The sequence below is a fragment of the Dreissena polymorpha genome, chromosome 9, assembly GCF_020536995.1.
Source record: "Dreissena polymorpha isolate Duluth1 chromosome 9, UMN_Dpol_1.0, whole genome shotgun sequence".
In the NCBI taxonomy this organism is placed as follows: domain Eukaryota; kingdom Metazoa; phylum Mollusca; class Bivalvia; order Myida; family Dreissenidae; genus Dreissena; species Dreissena polymorpha.
In genome coordinates, this window is record NC_068363.1 from 45,574,905 (window position 1) to 45,595,632 (window position 20,728).

The 20,728-nt window shown below is 38.2% G+C and overlaps 1 protein-coding gene across 1 annotated transcript; it reads right to left on the reverse strand.

Annotated features, from left to right (window-relative positions):
• Positions 1–810: 810 nt before the first annotated feature.
• On the reverse strand, positions 811–20,536 carry LOC127845016 (gamma-soluble NSF attachment protein-like). The gene is made up of 10 exons (XM_052375638.1): positions 20,405–20,536; positions 20,197–20,264; positions 18,773–18,857; positions 18,322–18,339; positions 16,893–17,033; positions 12,579–12,645; positions 11,162–11,232; positions 8,367–8,525; positions 5,249–5,378; positions 811–2,752 (listed from the first exon to the last, which is right to left on the reverse strand). Exons 1-10 carry the CDS (start codon positions 20,458–20,460, stop codon positions 2,591–2,593), a joined length of 957 nt encoding a protein of 318 aa, XP_052231598.1. The 5' UTR covers positions 20,461–20,536; the 3' UTR covers positions 811–2,590.
• Between the last annotated feature and the right edge of the window lie 192 nt (positions 20,537–20,728).

A 20,728-nucleotide genomic window follows, 5' to 3' on the forward strand; every position in this document is an offset into this window, starting at 1 on the left:
CAACTAACCAGAACCATTTTCAAACTGCGAAATATCTTTTAACCAATTTTCATGAAGATCAGACTTAAAATGTGGCCTCTAGAGTGTTAACATGGTTTTACTATGTTGTTGTTTTTGTTTTTTATCGAGTGCACCGGGATTGTCTCCCATATGGCCATCGCCCCTAGAAAGACTTGTTAGTTGGTTACGGGGGATAGTGCAAGATACAGGAGACACCCCGTTCCAGAGGTGACCCTGGGTCTTTTAGTGCCCGGTGTATAGCACCTAGTACACTGCACCTCGGTTTAACGTCTCATGTGAAAGACGAGTTAGTAGGTTAGGTGCAGCGGGGGATCGAACCAGCGATCTCTGGATTGTGAAGCCAGTGTGTTACCACTAGACCAAGGATCCGCTACAAGGTTTTACTATAGCCATACTAGCCATATTTATAGCCATATAAGGAAAATGCCCTGCCCCCTGGTGGCCATGTTTTTCAACCAATCGGAATCATTTTCAAACTCGTCGAGAATATCATTGGGAAAAATCTTCTGACCACGTTTTATGAAGATCCAACAATAAATGTGGCCTCTAGAGTGTTAACAAGGCAAATGTTGACGACGGTCCACAGACAAAAGGTGATCACAAAAGCTCACCATTGAGCAACTTGTGCTCATGTGTGCTAAAAGAAACAATTTCATTGCATTGTCATGATTCATAAAATACATATCGTTCAAATATATTTTTGTGCTCTGTTTTTGGAAATACATTTAGTAACTTTACATCTATGTATGTAAATGTACTACAACAGAAGATAACAAACATTTGTGTAATGGTTATACATACATTTTTATTGCACAATAATTAAAAAAAAATATATAAAGTAATAAATAAAAGCAACACTTTCTAACAAGAAGTCTAAATGGACAAATTTTACCACTGGTTTTCAACACGTGCTACTTTGTAGATGACTTAAATGTCAAACATCTTGTAAAAATCGTAAATATAAGAATTTGCATAAGTTGTATCAAAACATCCTTATTTGCCCACCTTTGACTTGGAATGCTTAAACTAATATGGGACTACTATCAAATTGCACTGGGACTTGAAAAATGTTCATATGTTCAGGGAATGGGTTTTTATACGTGAAAAACTTTTTTTCATCAAATGTTGTAACAGCTCACAGTATTTTCAATTAGCACATGTGCAGGATATTGCTCAACAATTTGATAATTTATAGAGAGTAAAAATCCATAACACTATTTGAAGCATTTACAATCTTACAAGGAAATTTAATAAATTGTATGAAGAAGTCATGCAAGAACAAGACTATTGCCAAGCAATATATGTCCCCTTACGGCGTCACCATTGTCAGAAATAACAATTTATTTTTATTTTTTTATGTTGCCATAGCAACCAGAATTTTTGACATAGGAACAAAATAAAATGACGTGCATAATGTCTATCCATGTTTGAAGTTTCATGAAAAAATATTGAGAATTTTTTAAGTTATTGCAGGATCCAAAAAAGTGTGACAGACTCACAGACTGATGGACTCATGGACACACAGAGCACAAACCATAAGTCCCCTCCAGTGAAACCGGTAGGGGACAAAAAACGTTGTAAATAAAGCCACTATAAACTGCTTTGCTGTTGCAGTCTTTTACCAGCAGTGCCAGAAATACTTTCCCTTACCCTTATTTGAGCCACGTTCTGGGAATATAAAACACAAGAATATCAGTGAAACAGATGGATGCTCCCCGATGATGAGCTTTGTCAATCTATGTGTTAATAACCACCTAACCACATGCCAAATATGAAAGAGATCGGTAAAGTATTGAAGGTGCTATGAGAAACTGTCAAAAAAGTGTGACGGAAAAATCTATTTTTAGCCTCAGTGACCTTGACCTTGAACCTAGTGACCTCAAACCTCATTAAAAGGTAGAGGTCCATGCAAGGTACCTACATGCCAAATATGAAAGAGATCGGTAAAGAAATAAAGGTGCTATGAGAAACTGTCAAAAAGTGTGACGGAAGGAAGGAAGGAAGGAAGGGGGGAAGGAAGGAAGGAACTATAAACTGGCAACTATATGCTCCACTGAAAATATTTCGGGGATTATAAAACGGTAAGTATCGTCCCTGATTAGCCTGTGCATATTGTACAGACTAATCTAGACCAACAACACTCACCAGCATTAAGCCCAGTTTTCCCAGGAAGTTGCCCATATTGTTACATACACACCAATCTCAACTGCTGAAACATTTCACAAAAAGTATCTTAAAACCCGTAATTTGTTTCCTATATAATTACAGAGAACCTGCACACTATTGAGTTATACTTAATAATTTCAACATAAAATTATGAAGCACATTTCTGTTCAATCAATGAATAAGACTGCTTTAACAAACTTTTATTGAAAAAAATAATGCTACATTATTTGTATCTAAATTTGTGTCTACTCAGTTTGTAATGTCTCCAAAACTCATATTCTTCCTCTATCAATTAATTGTTCCGTATTTTCATTTCATCGATCTCACTCATGAGCTAATTCCTCTCATGTGTCACTGACTCCCTCTCATGTGTCAATCACATTTTCTCCTGTCAATCATACTGTTAGCACAGCCCACCCTCAAGTTCCTCGTCATCCAATTGGACAGGAGCTCCTCCCCCTTCTACATTAGCTCCGCCTCCTGCTGCCCTTGAGGCCACACCCAGGTTTGGATCAGCCCTTTTGACTTCACCAGGGATCACAAGTGACCTAGCTAGTTTGTTGAACTGAAATATTTTGTCGTGATTGTGTCATTGTTGTAATACGAGTCATGACCGTTGTACATAGGTCATATTTACAGTTTTAAAGGTACGTACACCTATGGCATGGCTAATATAGCATGTCTATCTGTAGCATCGGCACTCTTAATGAATACATACGAATTTGGAAGTGAACATATACAAAAACAGGCATGTGTTATACGTCAATCTATTGTTAAATGTGTATTATTGGATATAACAACAAAAACTGCATTTAAATTGGCTATGTTTTGACATAATACTGGCTAGACTTAGCTCCCAGCAATAATCTGTTTCATGTACAATTGTCTCATAGTATCGGCCCTTCTGATAAGTTGCTACGATTTGTTACGCATGTGCTTGTTTTAAAAAAGTAACTTAAGGGAAAACCGAAATTCTTGCTCATGTTGGTCTTAAATTATTGTTACATTTTATTCAAAAATAAGCACCATGTAAAATATTTGATAAAGCTACTATTAATCCATAAACAAAATAATATAATTGTGTGTTAAATAAACTTAATTAAAAATCATAGCATCACCCTGGAACAAACATGACCTACTTTCCAACGAACACCAGAACTCATGAGAATGATTGCCGTACAAGTCATGGATTACCATCAAATATATTACAACTTCTAAAAATTGAAAAAATATTCACTTTGCAGCTCTTCTTGAAGGTTTTCCGTTAAAGGCCCAATAATATGAGGAGGACCGATACTATGAGAGTAAGGGATATATTGCTATATTTACCTATGCACTTAATGACTGGAAGGAAGTAAATACAAGAATTGCTTGATTTTAGGGATGCATGTCCATGTACTTGATGAGTGGAAGATTGGAAGGAAAAAATGTGCATTTAACACATTGTCCATGTACTTGATGAGTGGAAGATTGGTAGGAAATAATGCACATTTACCACATTGTCCATGTACTTGATGAGTGGAAGATTGGTAGGAAATAATGCACATTTACCACATTGTTTATGTACTTGATGAGTGGAAGATTGGTAGGAAATAATGTACATTTACCACATTGTCCATGTACTTGATGAGTGGAAGATTGGAAGGAAAAAATGTGCATTTACCACATTGTCCATGTACTTGATGAGTGGAAGATTGGTAGGAAATAATGTACATTTACCACATTGTCCATGTACTTGATGAGTGTAAGATTGGAGGGAAATAATATGCATTTACCACATTGTCCATGTACTTAATGAGTGGAAGATTGGAAGGAAATAATGTGCATTTAAAATTGTCCATGTACTTGATGAGTGGAAGATTGGTAGGAAATAATGTGCATTAACCACATTGTCCATGTACTTGATGAGTGGAAGATTGGAAGGAAATATTGTGCATTTACCACATTGTCCATGTACTTGATGAGTGGAAGATTGGTAGGAAATAATGCACATTTACCACATTGTCCATGTACTTGATGAGTGGAAGATTGGAGGGAAATAATGTGCATTTAACACATTGTCCATGTACTTTATGAGTGGAAGTTTGGTAGGAAATAATGTGCATTTACCACATTGTCCATGTACTTTATGAGAGGAAGATTGGAAGGAAATAATGTGCATTTACCACATTGTCCATGTACTTTATGAGAGGAAGATTGGAAGGAAATAATGTGCATTTACCACATTGTCCATGTACTTGATGAGTGGAAGTTTGGTAGGAAATAATGTACATTTACCACATTGTCCATGTACTTGATGAGTGGAAGATTGGAGGGAAATAATGTGCATTTACCACATTGTCCATGTACTTGATGAGTGGAAGATTGGAGGGAAATAATGTGCATTTACCACATTGTCCATGTACTTGATGAGTGGAAGATTGGTAGGAAATAATGTGCATTTACCACATTGTCCATGTACTTGATGAGTGGAAGATTGGTAGGAAATAATGTGCATTTACCACATTGTCCATGTACTTGATGAGTGGAAGATTGGTAGGAAATAATGCACATTTACCACATTGTCCATGTACTTGATGAGTGAAAGATTGGAGGGAAATAATGTGCATTTACCACATTGTCCATGTACTTTATGAGTGGAAGATTGGAAGGAAATAATGTGCATTTACCACATTGTCCATGTACTTGATGAGTGGAAGTTTGGTAGGAAATAATGTGCATTTACCACATTGTCCATGTACTTTATGAGTGGAAGATTGGAAGGAAATAATGTGCATTTACCACATTGTCCATGTACTTGATGAGTGGAAGTTTGGTAGGAAATAATGGACATTTACCACATTGTCCATGTACTTGATGAGTGGAAGATTGGAGGGAAATAATGTGCATTTACCACATTGTCCATGTACTTGATGAGTGGAAGATTGGAGGGAAATAATGTGCATTTACCACATTGTCCATGTACTTGATGAGTGGAAGATTGGAAGGAAATAATGTGCATTTACCACATTGTCCATGTACTTGATGAGTGGAAGATTGGAAGGAAATAATGTGCATTTACCACATTGTCCATGTACTTGATGAGTGGAAGATTGAGTATTCTGCGTGCATTTTCCTCATCCCCACTGTCGTAGGCTGCCAGAAGTTCCTCGATAGCTATCGCTTCTTCTGAGTCCCCAAACTGCGGGTACCTTTGGATACCACATGAAATATAAACCTAGGCATGGGTCCTTTTGACACAAATGGGTCTCAATGGACACTGGAATAATTTTTCTGTAAAAGATATTTTGGGATTACAAACTAATGCACAGTCTGAAACATTAAAAGACAACGATGAGTTTTTCAGAGGGCATTGGCACTCTATTTTCCATTAATGCAATTTTGATATCTAATATTGTTATTTATATCTGATCGGGACATTAATTAATTAAATTGTGATAGCAGAGCACTTCCTCTAATTGAGACCTAAACGTATATACCTATACAATGTTATAAATTAACAAAGGGCAATTGTTCAAAACATTAAAGGAAGTAATATGGCTCTTGTGAACTGCATACAACTTCAATAGGATTACCTACACATTAAGTTTCACGTTTATACCAATTCTTCTTTTCAAAACATGCTAAAAAAGTAAAAAAACTTATCGAGGGCAATGAGTTACAATATGGAAGCAAAAGTAACAGCTCATGGGCACCGCATTTCCCCTAAATGAAATCTATATACTAATAAAACTTTATGCTGATACCTCTTATAACATTTTTTATGTTTGGACCAGAAAAGTTAGGGCTCTAGTGCACTGCAACTAGGACCAGATAAGTCAGGGCTCTAGTGCACTGTTTGGACCAGATAAGTTAGGGCTCTAGTGCACTGTTTGGACCAGATAAGTAAGGGATCTAGTGCACTGCAACTATCATCCCCCAGATAAGTTAGGGCTCTAGTGCACTGCAACTATCATCCCCCCCCCAGATAAGTAAGGGCTCTAGTGCACTTCAACTATCATCCCCCCAGATAAGTTAGGGCTCTAGTGCACTGCAACTATCATCTGCCCCCAGATAAGTTAGGGCTCTAGTGCACTGCAACTATCATCCACCCCCAGATAAGTTAGGGCTCTAGTGCACTGCAACTATCATCCTCACAGATAAGTAAGGGCTCTAGTGCACTGCAACTATCATCCTCCCAGATAAGTTAGGGCTCTAGTGCACTGCAACTATCATCCACCCCCAGATAAGTTAGGGCTCTAGTGCACTGCAACTATCATCCTCACAGATAAGTAAGGGCTCTAGTGAACTGCAACTATCATCCCCCCAGATAAGTAAGGGCTCTAGTACACTGCAACCATCATCCCTCCAGATAAGTTAGGGCTCTAGTGCACTGCAACTATCATCCTCCCAGATAAATTAGGGCTCAAGTGCACTGCAACTATCATCCCCCCAAATAAGTTAGGGCTCTAGTGCACTGCAACTATCATCCTCCCAGATAAGTAAGGGCTCTAGTGCACTGCAACTATCATCCTCCCAGATAAGTTAGGGCTCTAGTGCACTGCAACTATCATCCACCCCCAGATAAGTTAGGGCTCTATTGCACTGCAACTATCATCCTCCCAGATAAGTAAGGGCTCTAGTACACTGCAACTATCATCCTCCCAGATAAGTTAGAGCTCTAGTGCACTGCAACTATCATCCGCCCCCAGATAAGTTAGGGCTCTACTGCACTGCAACTATCATCCTCACAGATAAATTAGGGCTCTAGTGCACTGCAACTATCATCCTCCCAGATAAGTTAGGGCTCTAGTGCACTGCAACTATCATCCTCCCAGATAAGTAAGGGCTCTAGTGCACTGCAACTATCATCCTCCCAGATAAGTTAGGGCTCTAGTGCACTGCAACTATCATCCGCCCCCAGATAAGTTAGGGCTCTAGTGCACTGCAACTATCATCCCCCCTGATAAGTTAGGGCTCTAGTGAACTGCAACTATCATCCCCCCAGATAAGTAAGGGCTCTAGTACACTGCAACTATCATCCCTCCAGATAAGTTAGGGCTCTAGTGCACTGCAACTATCATCCTCCCAGATAAGTTAGGGCTCAAGTGCACTGCAACTATCATCTCCCCAGATAAGTTAGGGCTCTAGTGCACTGCAACTATCATCCTCCCAGATAAGTAAGGGCTCTAGTGCACTGCAACTATCATCCTCCCAGATAAGTTAGGGCTCTAGTGCACTGCAACTATCATCCACCCCCAGATAAGTTAGGGCTCTATTGCACTGCAACTATCATCCTCCCAGATAAGTAAGGGCTCTAGTGCACTGCAACTATCATCCTCCCAGATAAGTTAGGGCTCTAGTGCACTGCAACTATCATCCGCCCCCAGATAAGTTAGGGCTCTACTGCACTGCAACTATCATCCTCACAGATAAGTTAGGGCTCTAGTGCACTGCAACTATCATCCTCCCAGATAAGTTAGGGCTCTAGTGCACTGCAACTATCATCCTCCCAGATAAGTAAGGGCTCTAGTGCACTGCAACTATCATCCTCCCAGATAAGTAATGGGCTCTAGTGCACTGCAACTATCATCCTCCCAGATAAGTTAGGGCTCTAGTGCACTGCAACTATCATCCCAGTCTCCACCTCAACAATTTCTACTTAAGCAATATGTTTCAAGTAAAAACCTCTTTAATTGTTCAAAATGCAAAATGAAAACATAAAATTTAAATAAACAAGAGCCAACAGCTCTTAAATATGTGATATAAAGAGTTTTTTTCTCTTAAGCACCACACTTTCCAGCAATAAGATCTATGTACATGTATGGTATCAGATTTAGTACTTGTGACCAAATAATGCTTACATTTAGGGGAGAATTTTTAAGCTGTTATAGGGACAAAAAAATAACTTTTGGGAAGGGGGAAAGAAGTAATTTTAGGGCCAGAATAATCCACAAAAAATCTCTGTAAATATTTAAACGGTTTCACTGAATGCATTTGTGTGAAGTGTCATCCCAGATTAGCCTGTCAGGAACAACACTTTATTATTTTAAGGGAGTCCCTTCAAAACAATAATCCACTTTAGTCAGAGAGTGTGTTCCCTGATAAGCCTGTGGGGACTGCACAGGCTTATCTAGGATGACACTTTACACAAATGCCTTTAGCGCAGTTTTCCACAAACAAAGCTCATCTGGACATACTTTCCTGCAGATCTGAAGAAGTGTTCCGCGGCCACATAGTCCTCTAAGGTAAGCTTCACAAGTACAACGGCCAGCACAAGCTTTGCTATCATGGGGAAGTTCTCACTGGCTGCATGGAACTCTATCTCCTTGCACAGACACTGCGCACCTTCCTCATACCTGGAATTACATGAGCCCCATTGTGCGAAAACTGGGCTTAATGCATGTGCATAAAGTGTCATCCCAGATTAGCAGTCTGCACAGGCTAATTCAGAATGACACTTTCCACTTTTTATTGTTTGTTTTTTGTATAAAGAGTCTCTTCTCGATGATTACCCAGTTTAGGGAGAAAGTGTTGTCAATTATTAGTCTGCATAGGCTAACCTGGCACTACACTTTACACACATGCATTAAGCCCAGTTTTCCTTAAACGATGTGACCACATTTTACCAAAATTCTAATCCAGAACAAGGCTCAAAGTGAACTATCATTATTATACAGGGCATCAGTTGTCTCCCTGCATCACTTGACCAGTGGTATACTATCATTATTATACAGGGCATCAGTTGTCTCCCTGCATCACTTGACCAGTGGTATACTATCATTTTTATACAGGGCATCAGTTGTCTCCCTGCATCACTTGACCAGTGGTATACTATCATTATTATACAGGGCATCAGTTGTCTCCCTGCATCCCTTGACCAGTGCTATACTATCATTATTATACAGGGCATCAGTTGTCTCCCTGCATCACTTGACCAGTGGTATACTATCATTATTATACAGGGCATCAGTTGTCTCCCTGCATCACTTGACCAGTGGTATACTAACATTATTATACAGGGCATCAGTTGTCTCCCTGCATCACTTGACCAGTGGTATACTATCATTATTATACAGGGCATCAGTTGTCTCCCTGCATCACTTGACCAGTGGTATACTATCATTATTATACAGGGCATCAGTTGTCTCCCTGCATCACTTGACCAGTGGTATACTATCATTATTATACAGAGCATCAGTTGTCTCCCTGCATCCCTTGACCAGTGGTATACTATCATTATTATACAGGGCATCAGTTGTCACCCTGCATCACTTGACCAGTGGTATACTATCATTATTATACAGGGCATCAGTTGTCTCCCTGCATCACTTGACCAGTGGTATTCTACATTTCACCTTATTAGTTTTCATGGCTATAATTCTTATGACATTCTGATTTGGTTTGTGATTAAACAAACATGTTTGCATTTTTATTTGTTATTATATTATTTATTTCTGTTTGCATTGTAAATTTTACTTACTTGAATGTAAAAGCTTAAAGGGGCCGTCCAACAGATTTTGGCATGTATTAAAGATTTCATTAACTGCTTTAAATGCTTTATATTGATAAATTTAAACATTTTAACTAAAAATCTCCAGTAAAAAATTAGAGTAAAATTTAAAAAAAGAAGAACAAAGTTAACCTACACAGGGCTCGAACCACTGACCCCTAGAGTCATGAAGTTTTGGAGTAAAATGTCTGCCGACTTTACCACTCGACCATCCATGCCATCCATGCTCATGTCAAAAACGGAGGTATTTTTTAGCTATATAAGCAATCCTTGTAGTTTCCCAAAATATCGATTCGCGTCGAACAATGCTTTAATCTTTTGGACAGTCCCTCTAAATAAAAATTTCACCTTTTGACTAATGTTCAATGTTTTTTCTGTCACATGATCAAGGTCAAACAAAAACATGCTTTAATTTCAGGCTACAAATCAATGATTTATGTAAAAATCAATGATTATGGGTCAAATATTTCAATATTGTTAAGTTTTTAGGGAGGTCACATCTCCCTTGACTTTGATTGAGTAAAATTATTTTACCTTTTGAATATATCAAGCTTACTGCCTTCCTCTGTGTGGGGACATAATAACACATGCTAAATGTGAAACATAGAATGTGAAACCATCTAAAAAGTAAAAGATCTTGAGACAGAGGGCATAATCACATGACAAACAAGATGGTGATGTCCATGAGACAGATATTTTTGGCCATTTTATACCTATTATTTATTTTATTAATTGTTTAAATGCTGCTCACTGTCTAACCATATCAGCAAGAAAGTGATAAGCATTTATTTCATATTATTATTCACTCTTTATTTCAACTTAACTTGCTTAAAAATTTTTGACTGGAAGCTGAATTTTTTTTATCTGCATAGATATTTTCGCAGGAATTTAAGTCAAGATATAGAGCAAATATTAATACGATATAATTGCTAATTCCTTGCCAACACAGCTGGAAAGTGAGCATCATTTAAACAAAACAAGATCATCAAAAAACGGGTGCCAAAGCTCGGCTGTGGGTACAGTTTTGAATAAATGAAAGCTTGTCAGATTTTTTCCCCTTTTTTAGAGGTCACAGTGACCTTGACCTTTGACCTACTGACCCAAAAATTGGTGTGGCGTGTAGAACTCATCAAGGTGCATCTACAAATGAAGTTTCAAAGTTGTAGGTGGAAGCACTTTGATTTTATAGCAAAATGTCAAGGTTTTAGCACGACGTGGACGGCGGACATCGGATGGCTATGACAATACCTCAGGTTTTCTCCGAAAATAGCCGAGCTAAAAATTAATAAAGGGTATAAAACGGCAAAAAAAAATCCGTCTCTGCAAGGCCATCACAATCTTATTTGTCACTTGATTACCCCCTCTGAGAGAAATGATTTAAGCTTTGGAGGAAGATCCTTTTATCATGACAGGGTGACAAACATAGTAGCAATTGGCTTGGTAATACTTCATAACACTTCAATAAATAAAGCATGAACATACCTTTGCAATCTCAAGAATATCCTGCCAGCTTTCCCAATGCTCTCAGCACTCTGACGTGCATGGTCTTCAATCTGAATTGGAATGAAGCTCAATATGAACCCTCAATGTTAATGGGAACAAGCAAATTCGTTGAATTGATATCTCTCGCCAATATGCTTCTGGACACAAAAGTGTTATATTTGACACTAAAAAAGCATTTTTTTAAGATACAAAGGGCCATATCTCCGTTATTAACAGATGGTGTACAATGCCATTTGGCGTGCATTATCCTCTTATCCATATATATATACTCATACCAAGTTTCAATGAAATCCGCCAAAGCACTTCCAAGATATGGCTCTGGACACAAATGTGCCGGACGGATGGACGGGCGGATAGACGGACAGATGGACGGAAGGAAGGACGGACAACGCCAAAACAATATCCCTCCGCCGTTGGCGGAGGATAATTAACCTAAATATTAACCCTTAATCTGAATGGGAATTAAGATCATTATCAACATAAATATCGACACTCACTCTCAATGAGAAATGAACTCCCAAATTAACCCTCTCTCTGAATGGCAATTAACCCCAATATCAGCCCTCAATCTGAACGGGAAATGAACCTAAATTAAAGCCCTAATTCTGAATGGAAAGAAACCTCGATATCAACCCTCAAAATGAATGGAAATAAACCTCAATAACAACTCTCAATCTAAATGGGAATGAACCTCAATATCAACCTCAACATCAACCTTCGATCTAAATAAGAATACACTCGGAGCGTTCTCGAGATCGTCTCTTCACAATCTCACAAGTACTGGTTTTACCCAGGATTCTGAACGAAGAGTGTCTCAATAAGCCTTAGGCTTTCGTTGCATGTAGCTTTTAATTAGCACTCATGTTAGATATATGTTAAATCTAAAACTAAATCTGCATGCCGATAAACCACAATATCAGTAATCCACTTAATTGAGGAACATACCCTGTTTGTCACTATGTCAGAGGACATATGCAGTAAAGTTTAAAGACTTTGGTTATCAACAATTCAACCTTCATATTTTTCAAAAAAGTCTTGATATCAGATATTATTGTCCAGATGTGCCCTTGAAACAATTTCAGCATTAAAATTCACAAAGCATATAAATAATGCATATTTTTACTTAAAAAAAATCCTGTGGTATACATAATTACTTCTTAACAACAGTTCAAGTGAATCAACTGCTTTCTGGAAAAACAGGTGCTTAATGGATTTCAGTAAATTTCATATCAGGGAAAACTCTGCCTGTTTTTATGGTACTTTGCATTTAAAGGAAGTCTCTTCTTAAAGAAAAAGAGGCCGAATAAGTCATCCCTGATTTATCTGGGATAACACTTTATGCACATGAATTATCATTAAGCCTCGATTTAACACGACAATGCTCTACAAATCTTACATCAGCAACATCGGAGGCTTTCTTGTACAAGTCAGCTGCTCTTGCCGGGTGAGACTGCTCCACCATTCTGAAACCAACAAGGTTTAATTGACTCAAACACGACGATTGTCTTAAGTGAACAACTTATTGCACAGTTTGCTGAAGGCAAGATACAATTTTATAAATATTTCTTTCGCACTTTGAGGCAGGAATTGCCCTAATCAAATCTTTTACACTTCAATTAACCCTTTACCCCTTAAGAAGCAAAGTGAAAATGGCTTTTGCAACCAGCATAAAACCAGAACAGCTTGCGAGTAACTCGCAGTCTGTTCAGGCTTTATGCTGTTTGCTGCTCATCAGTAACTAAGTGAAGCCTTTAAAACTTGAGTCTACTAAGAAAGGTCTTAAATTAAGTATAACAACGGACAAAATTGTCACAAAACCAAGTTTTCAGTTTTAAAAAAAGTCTGATAAAGGGAGACAATTCAAAATGTGCATTGTTACCCCCCTTGTTTCAAATTCAATCTATTTTTACTCGTGGCGACCTTGATTTCAATGTAAAAAAAAAATCTTATAAAGGGAGACAACTCAAAATGTGCATTGTTACTGATTGTTCATAGTTACCCCCCTTGTTTCAAAATCAATCTATTTTTAGTTGTGTCGACCTTGACCTTGGAGATATCGACGATATTCTTTCGTGCGACACACCGTCTAATGATGGTGAACAAATCTACCAAATGATTTTAAAATCTCATAATGAATGGCATAGTTATGGCCCGGATAATCTCATTTATGGCCATTTTTGACATTTGAACTCAAAGTGTGACCTTGACCTTGGAGATATTGACGTTATTCTTTTGCGCAACACACTGTCTAATAATGGTGATCAAATTTGTCAAATGATTTTTAAATCTCACAATAAATGCCAAAGTTATGGCCCGGACAAGCATTTGACCTTTGAACTCCAAGTGTGACCTTGACCTTTGAGATATCGACGTACTTTTTTCACACGACACACCGTCCCATGATGGTAAACAAATTAACCAAGTCATTTTCAAATCTAACGATAAATGACATAGTTATGGTCGGGACAAACTTTCGGTTAAAAGCACACTAAGTGACCACGTGACGTAGTTTTTGACCCGGCATTACCCATATTCAAATGTGACACAGACATTATTTAGATACAACTTCTGACCAAGTTTGGTGAAGATCGGATGAAATTTCGGGACAGACAGACAGACAAAGTGACTCCTATATAGCCCCCATTACCAATGGCAATGGGGGTATAAATACATATCTAAGTGGTAAAGGGAGTATGCCTAAATCAATACTACATGTTTATCAATATTTCTATGACCTTTCAAAGCTCTCTAAAGTTATTTAGCAGCAAATATTTCTTTGACAAGTCTAAGGTGTGTACAGTTGTAAAGCTATATAAATATATATTAAACAAGTCTAAGCAATGCACAGCTACATAGCTGTTAATATTTCTAAGACACTTTTAAGCAGGATAAAACAAATACCAATATTTCTTAGAAAAAGCACTAAAGCATTTAAAAAAGCACCGTGTTTTGGCTGAATTTTATTTATAGCCATGATAGTCACTTGGCATATAGAGCTAAGATCCACACTTTGCATATGGAGCTTTGATACTCACTTGGCATATGGAGCCATGATACTCACTTGGCATATGGAGCCATATACTTACTTGGCATATGGAGCCATATACTTTCTTGGCATAGGGAGTCATGATACTCTATTGGCATATAAAGTCATGATAATTACTTGGCATAGGGAGCCATAATACTCACTTGGCGTATGGAGCTATTATACTCTATTGGCATATGGAGTCATGATAATTACTTTGCATAGGGAGGCATGATACTCACTTGGCGTATGGAGCTATTATACTCACTTGGCATATGGAGCCATGATTATTACTTGGCAAAGGGAGCCATGATACTCACTTGGCATATGGAGCCATCATACTCACTTGGCATATGGAGCCATGTTACTCACTTGTCATATGGAGCCATGATACTCACTTGGCATATGGAGTCATGATACTCACTAGGCATAGGGAGCCATGATGCTCACTTGTCATATGGAGCCATGATACTCACTTGGCATATGGAGCCATGATACTCACTTGGCATATGGAGCCATGATACTCACTTGGCATATGGAGCCATGATACTCACTTGGCATATGGAGCCATGATAATCACTTGGCATAAGGAGCCATGATACTCACTTGGCATATGGAGCCATGATACTCACTTGGCATATGGAGCCATGATACTCACTTGGCATATGGAGCCATGATACTCACTTGGCATATGGAGCCATGATACTCACTTGGCATATGGAGCCATGATACTCACTTGGAATATGGAGCCATGTTACTCACTTGGCATATGGAGCCATGATACTCACTTGGCATATGGAGCCATGATACTCACTTGGCATATGGAGCAATGATACTCACTTGGCATATTGAGTCATGATACTCACTTGGCATATGGAGCCATGATACTCACTTGGCATATGGAGCCATGATACTCACTTGGCATATGGAGCAATGATACTCACTTGGCATATTGAATCATGTTACTCACTTGGCATACGGAGCCATGATACTCACTTGGCATACGAAGCCATGATACTCACTTGGCATATGGAGCCATGATACTTACTTGGCATATGGAGCAATGATACTCACTTGGCATATTGAGTCATGATACTCACTTGGCATATGGAGCCATGATACTCACTTGGCATATGGAGCCATGATACTCACTTGGCATATGGAGCCATGATACTCACTTGGCATATGGAGCAATGATACTCACTTGGCATATTGAATCATGTTACTCACTTGGCATACGGAGCCATGATACTCACTTGGCATACAAAGCCATGATACTCACTTGGCATATGGAGCCATGATACTTACTTGGCATATGGAGCAATGATACTCACTTGGCATATTGAGTCATGATACTCACTTGGCATATGGAGCCATGATACTCACTTGGCATATGGAGCCATGATACTCACTTGGCATACAGAGCCATGATACTCACTTGGCATATGGAGCCATGATACTCACTTGGCATACGGAGCCATGATACTCACTTGGCATATGGAGCCATTATACTCACTTGGAATACGGAGCCATGATACTCACTTGGCATATGGAGCCATGATACTCACTTGGCATATGGAGCCATGATACTCACTTGGCATATGAAGCCATGATACTCACTTGGCATATTGAGTCATGATACTCACTTGGCATATGGAGCCATGATACTCACTTGGCATACGAAGCCATGATACTCACTTGGCATATGGAGCCATGGTACTCACTTGGCATATGGAGTCATTATACTCACTTGGCATATGGAGCCATTATACTCACTTGGAATACGGAGCCATGATACTCACTTGGCATATGGAGCCATCATACTCACTTGGCATATGGAGCCATGATACTTACTCGGCATATGGAGCCATGATACTCACTTGGCATATGGAGCCATGATACTCACTTGGCATATGGAACCATGATTCTCACTTGGCATATGGAGCCATGATACTCACTTGGCATATGGAGCCATGATACTCACTTGGCATATGGAGCCATTATACTCATTTGGCATATGGAGCCATTATACTCACTTGGCATACGGAGCCATGATACTCACTTGGCATATGGAGCCATGATACTCACTTGGCATATGGAGCCATGATACTCACTTGGCAAATGGGGCCATTATACTCACTTGACATATGGAGCCATTATACTCACTTGGCATATGGAGCCATGATAATTACTTGGTTTAGGGAGCCATGATACTCACTTGGAATATGGAGCTTTTTTACTCACTTGGCATATGGAGCCATGATAATTACTTGGCATAGGGAACCATGATACTCACTTGGCATATGGAGCCATCATGCTCACTTGGCATATGGAGCCATGTTACTCACTTGGCATATGGAGCCATGATACTCACTTGGCATATGGAACCATGATAGTCACTTGGCATATGGAGACATGATACTCACTAGGCATATGGAGCCATGATACTCACTTGGCATATGGAGCCCTGATACTCACTTGGCATATGGAGCCATGATAATCACTGGAATATGGAGCCATGATACTCACTTGGCATATGGAGCCATGATACTCACTAGGCATATGGAGCAATGATACTCACTTGTCATATGGAGCCATGATACTCACTTGGCATATGGAGCCATGATACTCACTTGGCATATGGAGCCATGATAGTCACTTGGCATATGAAGCCATGATACTCACTTGGCAGCCTTTTCCAGACAGAGAGCGGCTGTATCTGGTGTGCCATGTTCCTGGAACATCAGGGCCGCCTGCTCCATCAGTTTCACGGCGAGGTCCATCTCTCCATTCTCCTTACTCAGCAGGCCTGCCTGTTCATATGACCTGCAAGAGACCTCCAACTAACCAGTCTCTCAATCTGTTTTTTCTCCCACACATTTTAATTGAGAGAATTTTTACCCACCCCCGAATTATTGTTTAAGTATGAAAAACAAGAGATTAGTTCTTGAGGGTTTCTGTGTTAGAGTGCATATGATGTCCATCTAGCAAACAGCATGTCACAGGTTTGATACCCACTGTTGCAGCGTTATTTAGATCCCCCAATAGATACCTCGGCCCACTTGTTCTTACAACCTACAAGAGACCATTACTAAAGGGGTTGCCATTTCAATGTGCATATGGTGACCACATAGCACCTAAAGGATCACAGGATCAATCCCTATTGTTGGAGCATTCTTTAGATCACCAAGGACTGGATCTACCCACGAAACAGACTCGAGAGGGTTTTAATAAGTCTGAAGCTTTCCATTCAAGCTAAAATAAATAGGTTTAAACCAAGCTAACCAATGGACTATTGTCCTAATTTATATTGACTCCAACACATTTTAAGTGAGAGAGCATTTACCCACCTTCTGAATTCTTGTTTGAGCAAAATAAGTACTGGTTATTACACTATCAATGTCAGTAAAATTATGTGCCAGATTCTAGAGGATTCCAATTGACTGGAATACGATAAAGTTACAAATAAAGAACCTTCACTGTAACTCATATGAACATGATGGATTATCAGGGGACAGATAAGGGTCGTTTTTTTCGTTTTTTACATTTATATTTGATTTAAAACGTATATTTTACTGCGCTATTCTACAGATTTTGGCCCTGTTTTCACTTATCTTGTGACACATCGGTCATGGATTTTTACAAGCGGTTTAAGGTAATAAAACCTGGCAGATGCATGCCTGAGGGCGATGGAACATAACATTCACCTTATTGGTTAAATACCCATATATATCAGTAGAAAATGATGGATTCCCCCAACAGCATTTGAAACAGTGTCGTCCTATTAAGGAAGCAGAATATTTTCTGTTTTTACTTTTTTGTTCTATATCATTTTAGGCAAGAGTTGGTAAAGCTGTGAAGTTGTTTTTATTTTTTAAGCAGAAAAAGAAGAGTTAATCACAAAAAAACATTATTGCACACTGATGTATTGCATTGATTTCAATATAATTATAATTTTCGGACACCTTAATTTTAGTCCCTAAATGTGCGAACACCTGTCATTTTGTTATATTTTTGTATCTAAATTTTCGAACACGCAAAAATATAATTATTTTTAAGTTTCCGAAACTAACAAGTAATTACGGTACTTAAATTTAAAAAAAATAATACTTACTTTGCAGAATGGAATGGACTGAACTTTGTCAAGGTTGAACATTTCAAAAATGGAAAAAACAGAGTTTATTAAAGGAGTGTAAAGTATGCTAAAAGTCACTTGCCCTGTAACCAGCTGACAAAATAAAGTTGTTTTTCAATGTATGAAATAGTACTAAACAGCAACACTGTTTGATAATCTTACTAACAGATGCAAGCTATCCAAAAAAAGTGCTTACTGTGCTGAAAGAGGGTCACCCAATTGTGTGTTTATTTGGAAACTATATTCAAGAGAGAAAATTTAAGTTGCAAATGCCAGCTGACTAGTGGTATTGTACACCCTGGAAATATTTGTTTATGTTTTCAAAAAACAAAAGTCATTGAACAAGGTTTAGTAAAGAACAGGCAGCACTCCATCAATTGAATTTAATGCTACAGTACAAAACACACTTTTGAAACAATAACAAGGATACGCCTTCATTCTGTGTTGAATCTCTGCAGCTTTGATGTATGCTTCCCTAGCTTCAGGAAGGGCCTTTGCATTTCTGTAACATGTAGCTGAAATACAGCGAAACAGCTAACAACCTTTCAGGCACACAAACAAGAATTAAGATTAGGTACATGTAAATGAATTAATTGTTTTCAGCTTAAAACTAAATAAAGGGATCATAGTGTGTGTGTAAAGTTTGAAGAACACTGATATAGGCTTAGGTGTTATAAATGTTAATGTATTTTGAAGCTATTGAACTTCTTCAGCCCTGAAGCTGCATTATATGAGGAACCAGTATTCATACAAACATACCCATCTGATAGTCTCATAGAAAGTTTGGGCCAATTTTAAATCACACTTGAAACAACTTCCATCAACTTATCTTTTACTGCAATATTTAAATTTTGTTGTTATTGTGTGACAATTTAATCACCAAACTCGGTAATGTAACGACTCGCCCCCTTAACGAATCGCCCCTTGTTTTATGACGATTCGCCCCACCTATATAACGACTTGCCCCACCTATATAACGACTCGCCCTATCAAAATAAAATGTTATATTATATATGGTAAATATTCAATTTGTAGCAGGCGACGCAACGTTAGGGATCATGAAACATCAATACTAAGCTTTATTTGATGTATTTTTATACATGTATGTACAGTAACAATATTACCATAAAGGATGAATTTTGTGACTATTTGATATCGGCACATTTGTTTCATGTCATACTTTCCTTTATATTAATAAAAAGAACCAAAGGCTTAGAGCATACCGACAATTAAAGATTCCCAGGTTTAATTACTTAACAATAAAGGGATTATCGTTATAAAAGAGACCGATAAATTAACAGCAAAATTGACACGTACATTACCATGGGGGGGGGTGATGGCAATCAACAATACACGTGTCATAACCGCGAAAGCGTGATAACTTTGCTTCATGGTAAAGATGTTTTCAAATATAGGGTTATTGAAATGAAAACGAAAATGAAAAAAAGGTTTGCCAAAATTTCATTTTTGCCAAAAATATTGGGCGGCAGCCCCCACCCCAGCTACGGCGCCACTAAATGTTCGAGCATATTTGCTGTTTTGGGAGGTTGTTTCGCAGTTTTTGTTTCTACACAATAAAATGGAAATAAAACATAAACATGACCAAAATTGAATCAAAGATACAAGGCTATTAACAAATTAAAAAAATCCTTCCATATAAGCTATTATGGGGCTTGGTGTTATAAAAGTGGGGTCAGTCATTATATAGGTGAGGATAATCGTCATAAAACATGGGGCGAGTTGTTATGGGGCGAGTCGTTAAGGGGGCGAGTTGTTACCAATTCACCAAACTCACATAAGAGCTGACAAGTGAGGAACAATTTTAAAATTATATTAAAGACACATTTTATATACCAGCTTTAATGTACTCTGATGCTGCGCCATCGTAGTCAGGATTCCACTTCAGGAAGGAAGTTTTCAAGCTTAAAAGAAAAAAAACTAGATGTTTATTTCGGACATTTTTCGGAAAATCTGTCAACATTAAAAAAAAGCTGTAAACACGCTTTTATCGACTATGTTTTAAGCAAAAACTGTTTACACATTTAAACTATTATATCACTACCATTTTTCAGCTTTTTCTATATGAGCCAAGGCTTCAGAAACTTTAGTTGATGACATTGTTTACGTATTCACATAATGATAATATGACACAAAAGTTGACACCGCATTTCAGGTTACACTCCACTTTAAAAATCGCATCGTATAATTTAACTTCCCTAGCTACGACTAAATCCGTCCAAAGTTGAACTCTCAATTTAGCAAAAGGTTTATCAAAAAAATATTTTATTGATAGACTGTATTATTTTTGAAAAATCTAATAAAATATACACTAAACAAAAATATGAGATGATAATAAGACTCTTATGATGTAACAGACACTTACTGG

Bases quoted from the DNA above. Each gene is read 5' to 3' on its own strand.
- LOC127845016 (XM_052375638.1), bottom strand. From the start codon at position 20,460: ATGTCATCAACTAAAGTTTCTGAAGCCTTGGCTCATATAGAAAAAGCT. The intron at 20,265-20,404 runs GTAGTGATATAA...TTTTCTTTTAAG, and splicing joins ATAGAAAAAGCTGAAAAATG to CTTGAAAACTTCCTTCCTGA. The intron at 12,646-16,892 runs GTGAGTATCATG...TGTTGGTTTCAG, and splicing joins TGTCTGGAAAAGGCTGCCAA to AATGGTGGAGCAGTCTCACC.